Raw genomic sequence first — 13,576 nt, forward strand, 5'->3', positions numbered from 1 at the left:
CAGACACAAGTCCGCTATCAGAGGCTAGGAGATCATTGGTAACTTTCAGCAGTGCAGTTTCTGTGCTATGATGCACTCTGAATCCTGACTGAAACTCTTCAAACAGATTATTTCTGTGGAAATGATCACAAAGCTGAGCTGCAACTATTTTTTCAAGAACTTTAGACATAAAACGGAGATTGGATATAGGTCTATAATGAGCTAACACTTCTGAATCTAGAGTAGGTTTTTTAAGTAAAGGTTTAATTACAGCAACCTTAAAAGTCTGAGGTACATATTCTGTCAACAAAGACAGATTGATCAAATCCAATATGGAAGTATTGATTAAGGGGAAAACCTCCTTGAACATTCTGGTTGGAATTGGGTCTAAAATACAAGTTGATGGTTTAGAAGAGACTATTGCTATTGTTAGTTCAGAGAGATCAACTGGGCAGAAGCCATCAGAATACAAATCAGGTTCTAAAGATACTTCTAAAGCTGCTGTACCTGATGATACATCACTGATAATAGTAGGAAGGACTCCATCAATCTTCTCTCTGATAGAAACAATTTTATTGATAAAGAAGCTCATGAAATCATCACTGCTGAGAGTTAAAGGAATACCTGGCTCAGCAGAGCTCGGACTCTTTGTCAGACTGGCTACAGTGCTGAAAAAAATGGTAATGGTGTTCATATTCGGTTGCTATGCGCCGACCTTATCGGCAGCAAGTCTGTGTAGCTCTCAATTTTTCTCATCGTTTATATGATTATTTGTCATTTTTTGTTTCTATCTAAACATTTTTAGTTAGTTTTTATTGATCTGCTTTTTTGTTTTAATTAATTTTTTGATAATGTGCACTACTACTAAAGCAGTGTACACAACTCGCTAACTCGCTACCAAACAAGTGTGATGAGTTAGAGGCGCTTGTGCGGAACCAACGGCTGTATAAGGAGAGCAGTTGATCTGTCTGTCTGAGTCCTGGCTGAACGACAACACACCAGACTCATGTATGGACATACCCGACTTCACAGCCGTACGAGCGGATCGAGACCCGAGTACGAGCGGCGGTAAGCGGAAAGGCGGGGGTGTTATACTGTTCTTTAATCAGAGATGGCTAAACCCCTGCAATGTGACCGTTAAGGAGAGGGTTTGTTGTCCAGACATCGAACTGCTGTCAGTTGGTTTCCGTGCATTCTATGCGCCCAGAGAGTTCCCATACACAGTCGTCATCGTTGTTTACATTCCACCGAGGGCGGCGTGTGACGTCATCCATGACGCTGTTGCTAGGATACAGACCCAGCATCCTGAGGCATTCATTGCAATCACAGGGGATTTCAACCACGTCTCTTTATCCTCCTGCCTGACTGGCTTTGTACAGTATGTGGACTGTCCAACACGTGGAGAAAGGACATTAGATCTGTTCTATGCTAACGTGAAGGAGGCTTACAGGACAGTGTCTCTTCCACCACTGGGTAGATCTGATCACAGCATGGTCTATCTACAACCCACATACAGACCGTGTGTACAAAGACTTCCTGTTACTACCAGATCTTTCAGGAAGTGGTCACCAGAGGCGAGTGATGCATTGAGAGACTGCTTTGATGTCACAGACTGGGCTGTACTGCTGGAGGAAGATGAAATGGACATTGACATGAGCCCTTTTTCCATCAGATTCTGTAGCGAATTAAAAGTTATATTGCATTACTTTGTTGCGATATAAGATGCGTTCGGTTGGTTTTCCATCAAACAGGACGATTCTAGCGAAATAAAATGACATCACCGGAACGTGCTGATGCGCATTATTCTGACTCGACCAGATGATTTTCCATTACAAAAGTGGCGAATTGTAGCGAATTAGAATGCTCGGTAGCGGGAGTTTAATTGCTCGCGCTGTTATTGTCAGCCTCCTGTTATAACAGTTGCTATAACTTTCAAGGCTACGTACCTTTTCACCACCGGCTTTCGTTTTATTTATTAGGCTAGTTACTTATTTAGAGTTATGGACCGTAGGATAGGACTAAACATGCTGCTAGTGCTGCTATGTCAACTTATAGCCGTCAGAAATTTAAGAAGGAGGATGAGAGTGAGGCGAGAATTAATTATGCTGCTTCAGGACCTCCCGAATTGTGTTTAAAAAAAGCAGAGTCTCTGCTCTCGACCAGTTGTTTCTTTTATCATCGGACATTGTTGTTACTAGTTGTTGCTGCTGTTTTGATACCGACAGGATAGGTGAAATGGGGCGGCTGATCGAGCGGCTCAACAACAACATTCGAATCCTCGCGCTTTACCAATACCATCTGCGCATGCATGGCTAGTCTGAATCGCATTAACCTTTTCCATCACTTCTGTAGCGATACAACTTAGCCCTGAACCACCTATTTCGAGCGAATTGATTTAATGCGACAAAACAGGCGTTCTAGCGATTTAACCGTTTTTCCATCACATGTATCGCACTAACTTCTTGATGCGCATCAAATTAAAGCGAATCATGTCGTTGATGGAAAAAGGGCTATGGACAGGAGGGTCAGCACCATCACAGACTACAGTAACTTCTGATTCCAGTCAGGACTGTAAGGTGCTATCCAAATAACAAACCATGGATCACCAGTGACATCAAAGACCTCCTGAACCAGAAAAAGAGGGCGTTCCAGAATGGGGATAGAGAAAGGTGGAGGAGTGTACAACAGGAGCTTAAAAAGACATTACGTCGAGCTAAGGTGGAGTACAAGAAAAAGGTGGAGAGACAGCTGGAGAACAATAACACCAAGGAGGTGTGGAGGGGCATGAGGACCATCACTGGATACAGACTGAAGAACTCTCAGTCTGTAGAAGGTGATGTGGACAGAGCCAATACTTTCAACCATTATTACAACAGGTTTGACAGTGTGGCTTTTCCCTCCTCTGCTGCTGCTCCCTCCACCCCCACCACTACAGCTGCTTCCTCTATACTGCTTCCACTGCCCTGCTGTTCCACTTCCACCTCAATGGCAACCTGCATCGCCAAACCTCCTCCTCCGCCTGACTGCACCTCCACATCTGCTGTCACCAACAAGCTTCTTCTGTCCAGCTGTACCTCCACCTCTGCAGCAATTTCCACTGCCTGGTCTCCTGAGCCAAGCTACACCTCCACCTGTGTGGCAGCTTTCACCACCAGGCATCCTGAGCCCAGCTGCACCTCCACCTCTACGGCAGCTTCCACTGCCAGGCCTTCTGAACCCAGCCACACCTCCATCTGTGCGGCAGCTCCCACCGCCTGGCCTCATCAGCCCAGCTGCACCTCCACCTCTGCGGCAGCTTCCACCGCCAGGCCTTCTGAACCCAGCCACACCTCCACCTCTGCGGCAGCTTCCACTGCCAGGAATCCAGAGCCCAGCTGCATCTCCACATCTGTGGCTGCTCCCACCACTAGCCCTCCTCTGTCCAGCTGCACCCCCCACCCCCATCTTTATGGTTGATAGCAACATCACTCCTGTCGCCATCCCTCCGCTACAACCTCTGTGTCTAACTATAGAGGAGGTTGGAGCTGAGCTCAGGAGACTTAAGTCAGGGAGGGCTTCAGGCCCAGATGGAGTCTGTCCAAGGCTTCTGAGGGACTGTGCTGGTCAACTAGCAGTCCCTCTTCAGAGGCTCTTCAATATGAGCATTCAGATGGAAAAAGTCCCAGTACTGTGGAAAACGTCTTGTCTCATACCAGTGCCCAAATTAGGGAAACCGGTGGAGCTGAATGACTACAGACCGGTGGCTCTGACATCTCATATCATGAAGACCTTGGAGAGACTTCTTGTTCGTTGCATGAGATTGCAGGTTGCTGAGGATCTTGATCCCCTCCAGTTTGCCTACCAGAAACACAGGAGTGGAAGACGCGATTCTGTACATGTTGCATCGGGCATATGCTTATCTGGATGTGCCTGGTTCATATGTGAGAGTCATGTTCTTTGACTTCTCCAGTGCCTTCAACACCATACAGCCTCCCATACTGAAAGACAAGCTGCTCGGTATGGGTGTGGCCCCCTCCCTGACATCATGGATTATAGACTATTTGTCTGCCAGACCACAGTATGTCAGGATGGGGAAATGTGTTTCTGGAACACTGGAATGCAGTACTGGGGCTCCGCAGGGTACTGTTTTGGCTCCTTTTCTTTTCACCCTGTACACATGGGACTTCAGGTACAACTCAGAGTCCTGCCACATTCAGAAGTATTCTGATGATACGGCTGTTGTGGCATGTGTGCGCGGTGGACAGGAGAAGGAGTACAGGGACCTTGTGGAGGCCTTTACTGACTGGAGCAAAAAGAACTGTTTGCTCCTGAACACCACCAAAACCAAAGAGCTGGTGGTGGACTTCAGGAGATCTAAAACTCCATACCAGTCAGTCTGCATTGATGGAGGGGAGATAGAGACTGTTCAGACCTGCAAATACCTGGGGGTGGTGCTGGATAATAAACTGGAGTGGTCTGCCAACATAGACGCAGTGTACAGGAGGGGCCAGAGCCGTCTCTTTTTCCTGAGACGGCTCAGGTCCTTCAATGTCTGCAGTGATATGATGAGTATGTTTTATCACACTATCATTGAGAGTGCACTGTTCTATGCTGCTGTCTGCTGGGGGAGTTGCACTACAGACACAAACTGTAGGCGCCTGGACAAACTGGTGAAAAAGGCTGGTTCTGTTGTAGGCAGAAGGCTGGACCCTCTCGGTGCTGTGGTGGAGAAACGGATGAGGAGGAAGTTAGATTCTGTGAAGGAGAATAATAAACATCCTCTCCACAGCATCCTGCAGGACAGAGGAGCAGCTGCAGTGAGAGGCTGCAGGACTGAGAGCTTCAGGAGGGCCTTTGTTCCCACAGCCAGAAGGCTTTTTAACAGGGACTGCTGAGTTCTTCTCAAATTGATTGATTGATTTTTATTTATTTGATTATTTTGCCATTTAGTCATTTATTATTATTTAGTTAGTAGTAGAATTATTATTGTTGTTTTATTGTTGTTAATTCAATCATTGTAAATATTTAAAAAAATGTTGAGCTACTTGACGAATTTGAATTTCCCCCATTGGGGGATAAATAAAGTATTTTTCTATTTCTATTTCTATTTCTATATATATGAAATGTTGAAGCACAGTAAGTAACAATAAATATGCATTACTTTGAGTTACATGGTGCACATCTCTGGTTTAATCCACGACAGTTGATCACATAGCATTGTTTACTAGCGTCTGCTGCTAACTTACAGCTACGCTGCAAAACTGTTTCCCTCTGGGATCAACTGAGTAACTACTGTATCTATATCTATATATAGAGCTGGAGTGTTTTTGGTTTGACTGTAGGAATAGCTGTATTATGTTTGCATTTAGTGCATTAAAATTACACAATGGATGCCCAGGTTTGAAAATGTACATAAACACACTGTAAATAATTCTTCAAAACAAAAAACAAACCACTGGTTGTGAACACTCTTTCCAGATATAAAGCAGCTTCTTCCAGTGTTACGGACTGTAAACATGAAGCATGCAACCTCCATGTTTTTCACTCCTTGATCACCATTTATCCTAAAACAAACATATTTATAGTTCTATGTTGAATATAATATGTTAACATATGAAAAATGCCTTATTTAAGAAAGCCAGTGTAGCTGATGGCAGGTTGTTGGAAGCTGTACCAAGATACAGTATCTACAGATTGTCTACAGGACGATATGACACTGCAATGAGACAATAAATTATATAATGATTGTAAAAGTATGCACACTTGTAATGACAACTGTGCTTAGCTTACAGGATAAAAACAGTAATGCCACCAAAGATAACAATGTAACTTTAGGGGGAAAAAACAAGTGCATTTGGCCACTGTAAATAATATACTATAAGTAAAAAAATATTTTTGCATACAAAATTGCAGATACGCAGGTGTGTTTTAAATGAAGTAGTAAGATGTGTTTGTGCACGTAAAGCAACATGAAAATAAGCATATAACACATAATGCAGAATATCAGTTGCTATTGTACTTTATATATATACATATATATATATATATATATATATATATATATATATATATATATATATGGTTTGTATCTATGTGTGTCAAAGACTGGAACAAAGTATCATATGCGATAGGACACCAGTAGTAACTACACAGTGCATAGAAGCTCTGACTGTTATAGTGCACCCTCAGTTCTCTGGCTGGCAGAATTCCATTTATCTTTTGATACGCAGAGTGAGGCTGCCTAGATTTAATTTCTAGAACACACTAGTCCAACTCCTCATCTGACAGGGGTGTGTACAGTGCTTTCACTGAAAGAGTCACTCATGCGCCAGTATACTGTGCTTCTGGACATCCCCAAGAGTTTGGCTGTACATGGGAGAAACAGATTGAGTTTCATTAGGTCACAGAAGGTAGTCTGGGGATATGACCATTGGTTGTCACCCGGATAGTACTTGCTCAAATTGCACAACAGCAATGTGTTGGTTGCTTTTATCTTTTTCAAAGTTAATAACTGTGTAAATTTATCAATGCATCAAAAATGGCTGAACAGTTACTTGAAAAAAAAGTAGCTGTTGTTCTTGTGTACAAGTGAAATCTTAGAAGTCTAGATCTTGAGGCATGTGTTCAGGAACATGTTCCAAATTTGAGCAAAGTCTTTAAAAAAATATCTAATTTAATTCCTTGAAGAGATTGGGGAAAGAAATGTTTAGATAATTCTAGTATCTCGAATGCCTGATTGATGTGCAGACAAATAACACATGTGCCGTTGCTTTATTTGACATTTGTTTGCCAAATTATCAGATTCTGTTGTCTATCTGTGTACATTACAACACAAAAACTACAGAGCCCCCATACAACAAAGCCCACTTTGACCCATCTCTGATTGATAGCTCAGTATAAGCCATAAGCACAAGAATTCTAGTTTAATACTGAACTCTGTATCTTGACTGATCACATGACATTAGCTGGTCCCATGACATTAGTTTTGCTAGCAAAATTAGCTAGCAACATTTTAATGACCGCACAATACATATTCTAATATTTAGTTTCACATTTGTATGGTCTATTAAATTATATTAACAAACAACATGTAAGGTATTGCCTGTAATTTCATCTAACAATAACAACACAGCAAATGAATAAATACTACATTTACTAAAATTACTAAATACTCACCAATAAGATATTGCTTGGGTTTGTTGCCATCTCAGTCCCTGTTACTCGCTGACCAATGCATCTACATCACATGACTAGCGGAGGATAATTCAATGGCTGATTGCTGGTTCAATTTCATCCATCATTGACAGGTTATTCTTGTAACAAGGACATGAAAGCTTAATTTCTAACAGAGAATTTAGGGCTCTGGTTTCAGTCTGTTGAAATTAAGCAATTTTAATGTTTTATTAGAATTCTTAAACTTTAGTTCTGGATTATGAAGTTTTGAACATTGAAAATAAAGAACGGTGAAAATAAATTAGCGATTCGATGAGTTTAATTCAGATGCCAAAAATTCACATCCATATTTTTGACAGCATAAAATATTGTTTTTTGAAATTCAAAGACTTTTAGAGTTCAGAGTTTGGTGAGACACACTGTTTGGTGAATTGGTGATTCTAATTTGCCCCTCGCAGTGAGTGTGTGTGGTTGTTTGTCTAATTTGTCTCCGTGTTGACCCCCTGCTGGACTGGCGACCTGTCCAGGTGATGGTTTAATTGCACCATTTTCTGTTATTCTGTAAAATCCTTACCAATAACTCTGATGCCCCCAATTGCTGAATTTTCACTAGTTTGGAGTCAAGGGGGGGGGGGGGGGGTCCAGTTTTTCCTGGATCTGTTGAAGTTACTCTTCCAGTACTCTTCCAGGACAACACGTTCTTCAACTGTAAGCGACGCCACTGTTGCTTTCAGTCCCCGCATCTTTTTAACTCGACTTTCTTCCCTCGCTATATTTTGAGCTTGGATTTAAGTGTGTGTTATGTTTAGATGTATAACTTTTGACATAATTTTTTATGTGTACTTCCATTTAGCTTCAATTGAATCAAATGCTTTTCTCTGAATAATTTTCACAATATAATCATCATGTCAGATGATCAGAAATGTGACTGTCCAATGTCATTTCACCTGGCATTAATTACAGCCCATTAGGACATCCTTGTGAAGAGAACATTTTTTTTTCTCTTTGGGATTTTTAAAGATTAAATTAAAGTTGAACTGAGTAAAAATGAATTACTAAAAGAGTTAAAAATTATTACAAATGATAAATTAGCATTACGTTCGTGGTGCTCGAAATAATCATCTTCAAATATGATAGTTATTTATACATCAGTTAACTCATTTGCAAAGAGGAAAATAAGCTACTATCAAAAAGTGTGTTGGACATTAGTAGTCGTTAGACATAGTCATGTTAATCCTTAACACTAAATTATTATCATGAGCAAAATAATTCTAGCCCTCTAAATTAGAAGCTGAATTTTTAAAAATTTTTTTTTAAATACATGTGCACAATAATCTCTTGTGGTGCGTGTCAAGCTCTACCAACATACATGATAAATCAACTTTACATCTGACCTCTAATAAGCTGTCACTTCTATTTTTCATTCAAATCCTTAAAGCACAAACCTGTGGTGAAAAGGCCACAAAGTTGTGAAAATCTTCCTTGAAGAGGTTCCTCTTCTGGGTACAGGAGTGAACAGTCAAGCTTTCAGGATGCCCAATGTGCCGCAGTGAGTCCTGATCGGTGGTGGACTCGCTGTCAATGTCCATGGGAAAGTAGGCGCTCTGCATATCAGGAGGGACGGAGGGTGGACTACTGCTGGAGATCTGGGGAAGGTGGTGCAGTTTGTCTGGAGGGGGTGCTCTACATTTCAGCTCTTTGCTGATGCGCAGAAGGAAGTTGGGGTCTGAGGTGGGAATGAATTGGTTGTTAGTGCATTCAGAAGAGTTAGAGAGAGCCTCATGGTGCTGCTGGGGGTGGTTGTGATGATGGTGCCCATCCCTGGGGTGATCTGTGTGCTCATAACTGACCATCCTGTCACAGTCTCCATAATTATAGGCATCACTGTCAGACCTGCGCAGCTCTATCGATGCTTTTTTGGGCATTTTGGTTTTATGGGCTACGGGGAGCTTGTCTTTGGCTATTTCCCCGTTTACTTGGATCAAGTTGAACATGGTAACAATGTCGGCTGCTACCATGAGTTTCTTCGACTGCAGGTCCTCTGTGGAACAGCGCATTTTGTCTTTAAAGAGGGTGGCTGGGAAGGTGGGATCCAGGCAGGCTGTGTAAAAGAGCAGGCTTCGGATTTTATCTAAGTGCACCAGGTCAAAGCGAGCACATAGACACTGGCACAGATCCTGGTAGGTCATGGTGTTGCGCTTAGTGTCCAGCTCCTCCAGGATCCTTCCCAGGAACAGAGAATATTCAGGAAGAGGGTCCATGGATGATGAGCAGTGGGAACAGGCCAACAGAAAAGGTCCTACCTCACCAGAAGCGTGGCACCTGGAAATAACACCTTCAGTTAGCACCAATCTGCTGTTTTACTTTAGATTAATTCTATCAGTTCCATAAAAAGAGGCATTTACAGCAAACAATCCAAAAACTACATTAGCTGCTTTACTTCTACTCAGGGGCGAGGCTAGGATATTTTTAGTGGTGCCAAGGCACCACCGTGAGATAGCTCGGCACCCCTTGGCTCAGCACATTTTTAAAATATTATATTATGCAAAAACACTTTTTTTTTTGCTCAAGGATGCATTATTTTATTTATTTTTTATTTTATTTATTTTCTAGGCAAGGCAAGGCACCTTTATTTATACAGCGAATATCATACCACAGGCAACTCAATGTGTTAACACAGTTAAAAGCAATCAAAGAAGAGGGGAAAAAGACAGATATAAACTCAACCATAAGCACACCGAAAGATGTTTTTAACCTGGATTTAAAAGTGCCCACGTACAGTGCCTTCTAGCATTTTTTTTTGTTTGAACTCTTTACTCCCAAAATAAATGTTGAGTTATCTTCAATATTTGTCTCAGGCTCTCTGTTATCCCTGTCGAGCTACAGTCTTTTGAAATGAAGAGGTCAAAATTGAATGTCGTAGGGGAAAACACTACTCAAAGCAAAACTAATACGGCTCCAAAATTGATAAATGTACTAGTTCGCCTCAATTAGTGAGAAATAATGTGCCTCTGTGAGCACTGGGGGCTGGGCACCCCTAAAGACCAGATCCTAAAATCGCCCCTGCTTCTACTGTCCATCGCAGAATGTGAAAAAGGGTAAAAAATAAATAGAAAAAAAGCCCCCGCATTCCCACAATGAATGAATCCGATGAAGAAGGACCCAAACACATTTCATTCTTCTATCATGTGTATCACAGACGCTTGAGCAGCTGTGAAGCACCTCTTTAGTCTACAAAATGCAATCATCTGAATCATCTGAATCTGAGTCCGCAGCGCCTCACAAGCATGCAGTAGGGTGCGCGAGGCAAAGCTGAAATCTCAACAAAACAGGCACCCGCGCGCGCAGGTAGGCTGATAAATACCGTTCATAAAAGGTGATGCTCCCTGACAGCCCCTGCAGACCGGACCTCCACTCCCAAACGCCCCCCACCCCCTCTGTCCTGGAGCACCGGCCATCACAGCAGCTTCCACCAAAGCTAACTGCGTCCTCTGCTGTGCAGCACAAGCTAGCAACAACAGCCACCGACACTTCCGGTTTCTGCTTTCACACAAAAGTGTCACAAGGACTGTCCTAAAAATCAATTCTTTTAAAACGTTTCACCAAAAATGAGTAAATACTCACTTACTGTAGCGTACAAAAATAAAATTCTCTATTAAAAATGGACTTAGTTATAATTGGTACGGAGCCCCTAAAGGGACATGGAGGGATCTGCAAAATTTATTGCGAGATCTCGCAAAAGTTTTTTTCCCACGTCAGTGAACCGGAAGTAAAACAGACACAGCGATGGAGGAGCCTACCCATCATCCATGGGAGAAGTTTATTGATTTCTATTTTAGTATTGGCCTAACATATAAAGACATCAGATCCGTTCTTGCAAGTAGACATGGCTTTGACATAAGTGAGAGACATCTGAAATCGCTGTGTCTGTTTTACTTCCGGTTCACTGACGTGGGAAAAAAACTTTTGCGAGATCCCGCAATACTTTTGCGAGATCTCGCAAAAAAAGAAAATCCCTTTAGGGGCTCCATAAATTGGAGGCTGCAGCCTGAACACTGATAGCCTATGGCAGTATCTGATATCTGGCACCAGGGGCGAGGCTAGGGTATTTTTAGTGGTGCCAAGGCACCACCGTGAAATAGCTCGGCACCCCTTGGCTCAGCACATTTTTAAAATATTATATTATGCAAAAACACATTTTTTTTGCTCAAGGATCCATTATTTTAGTGACCATTTTATTTATTTTCTAGCATTTGTTTTTGTTTTAACTCTTTACTCCCAAAATAAATGTTGAGTTATCTTCAATATTTGTCTCAGGCTCTCTGTTAGCCCTGTCGAGCCACAGTCTTTTGAAATGAAGAGGTCAAAATTGAATGTTGTAGGGGAAAACACTACTCAAAGCAAAACTAATACGGCTCCAAAATTGATAAATGTACTAGTTCGCCTCAATTAGTGAGAAATAATGTGCCTCTGTGAGCACTGGGGGCTGGGCACTCCTGGCTCCCTGTCTGGCACTGATATGTTTGTACTTGATTTAGAACAAATTTCCCAATATGAACTATGAGCAGGTGGTATGTGGAGCTGTCTCAATGTGATCATTGTTTTACATTTGTGCCTCTATTTTGAAGGCAGCTTACCTAATATCCGGTTACAGCTTGTGTAGTTTTGTGTAGTCGATGCAGTTCTTTTGTTTCAACCAGAATGACGTAAACTACTCCCCAATGAAGAGGTACGTTCCCCTCTTCTGCACAGAGAGAAAAGAAAGGAAGTTCCAAACATTTTAAGCGTCCAAAGCGTCTTTTAAAAACTGTCCACACATAGATCAAATCTCATCTTTTCCTAGATTTTTACAATGTACAATATAAATGTAGAATTTACATTTACAAGTTACCTTGCAATGACTTTCTCAATCACACACATCTACAGAAAAATACTCTATGGAGCATTTTTATCTCCACATTCACACAGTTTGAATGGCTAAAAACTACTAGCCTATATGTAAGAATTTAATGCATTTTTTAAATATGTTTGTATATTTATTTTTCTTTCATATTGAGAACCATTAAGGGAGCTGTCAGATTTGACTGGAATACATGATCATGATTCCCAACTAACTAACAAAAGTGTTATGTACTTCTTGTAGCTTGCTTTCATTTTGAATCTGAAATGTCTTTCTTAACACTGTGGACACTGTAGATGCTTCTGTCCAAGTGTGTGTGAGGCAAAGATCACACAGGTCTCCAATGAGTGTTTATTTTATTAAACTCGGAGGGCATGGAAATGGGAGCATTGCTTTTCATCATAGCGGGCAGAACCAAGAGAGCCAAGTGAACCTGAACACTCACAAATACACCGAGGCGGTGCGACCCCTGTTATTATTTATTTTATTAAAGGATCCCCATTAGCTTGTGCCATAGCAGTTCGCTAGTCTTCCTGGGGTCCTAATTCAAAATACATCACATAATTTCAATTAAAAACCATACAGATATACATGCATTAAAAGTTCAAAAAGTCCTAGTAAAGTAAAATACATTCACAAAACAATTATAGCAAATAGTTCTAACATGCAGTGCTGCCACATTGCTTAAAGGATAAGACCGTTTTTTTGACATTGGGCCCTTGATTTCACATTATAACATGATGTTCTACTCACCCCTGCTTGTTGTTGGTCATTTGGAGCTGTTCCGAAGATATTCGCGAGGCGTCCGGCTGCTCTCTTGAGATATTCGGCCATGAAACGGTTTCCTATGGGCAAGCTTATACAGGTACAAACTATGCTGTTTATAATTTATTAATTACTCTACACCAGCACTGATAACGTGGAGGTGTGTCGCTTACTTAAAAAAATCCGGGTTACTAATTTTGAATTTTAGCCGAATGAATAAATAGTCAGCAGGTCTGTGGGCTGTCTGTGGTAGTAGCACGACGATGACGTCAGTAACACCCACTTTACGACAAAAAAATCAAAATTACAATAACCCGGATTTTTTTAAGTAAGCGACGCACCTCCACGTTATCAGTGCTAGTGTACAGTAATTAATAAATTATAAACAGCATAGTTTGTGCCTGTATAAGCTTGCCCATAGGAAACCGTTTCATGGCCGAATATCTCAAGAGAGCAGCCAGACGCCTCTCGAATATCTTCGGAACAGCTCCAAATGACAAACAACAAGCAGGGGTGAGTAGAACATCATGCTATAATGTGAAATCAAGGGCCCAATGTCAAAAAACCGGTCTTATCCTTTAAGTCCAGCTTTGAACACTTAATAAAACAATATAAAAATACAGACTATACAACTTGAGCCAACACCTATATTAACCATTCAAAAGATGCGCTCTTAATCTCTTTTTAAAGGATTTTTTGCATTTGTCTTGACGGTTATCCAGTGGCAATTCATTCCATGTCTTAATAGCTCTATAAAGCACAGTTCGTTTCAGTGAGTTA

At 41.5% G+C, this 13,576-nt stretch overlaps 1 protein-coding gene across 1 annotated transcript in view; it reads right to left on the reverse strand.

The window, feature by feature from the left end:
- Nucleotides 1–10,607, reverse strand: part of minar1 (membrane integral NOTCH2 associated receptor 1) — a 66,131-nt gene extending 55,524 nt beyond the window's left edge. Inside the window, exons 1-2 of the mRNA XM_075457618.1 lie at nt 10,496–10,607; nt 8,577–9,453 (exon numbers count right to left, since the gene is read on the reverse strand). Coding sequence (XP_075313733.1) covers nt 8,577–9,392 — 816 coding nt within the window. The 5' untranslated portion in view covers nt 9,393–9,453; nt 10,496–10,607. The remainder of the gene's footprint in view (nt 1–8,576; nt 9,454–10,495) is intronic.
- Nucleotides 10,608–13,576: the final 2,969 nt, after the last annotated feature.

This window comes from Odontesthes bonariensis, chromosome 1 (genome assembly GCF_027942865.1).
Source record: "Odontesthes bonariensis isolate fOdoBon6 chromosome 1, fOdoBon6.hap1, whole genome shotgun sequence".
NCBI lineage: Eukaryota > Metazoa > Chordata > Actinopteri > Atheriniformes > Atherinopsidae > Odontesthes > Odontesthes bonariensis.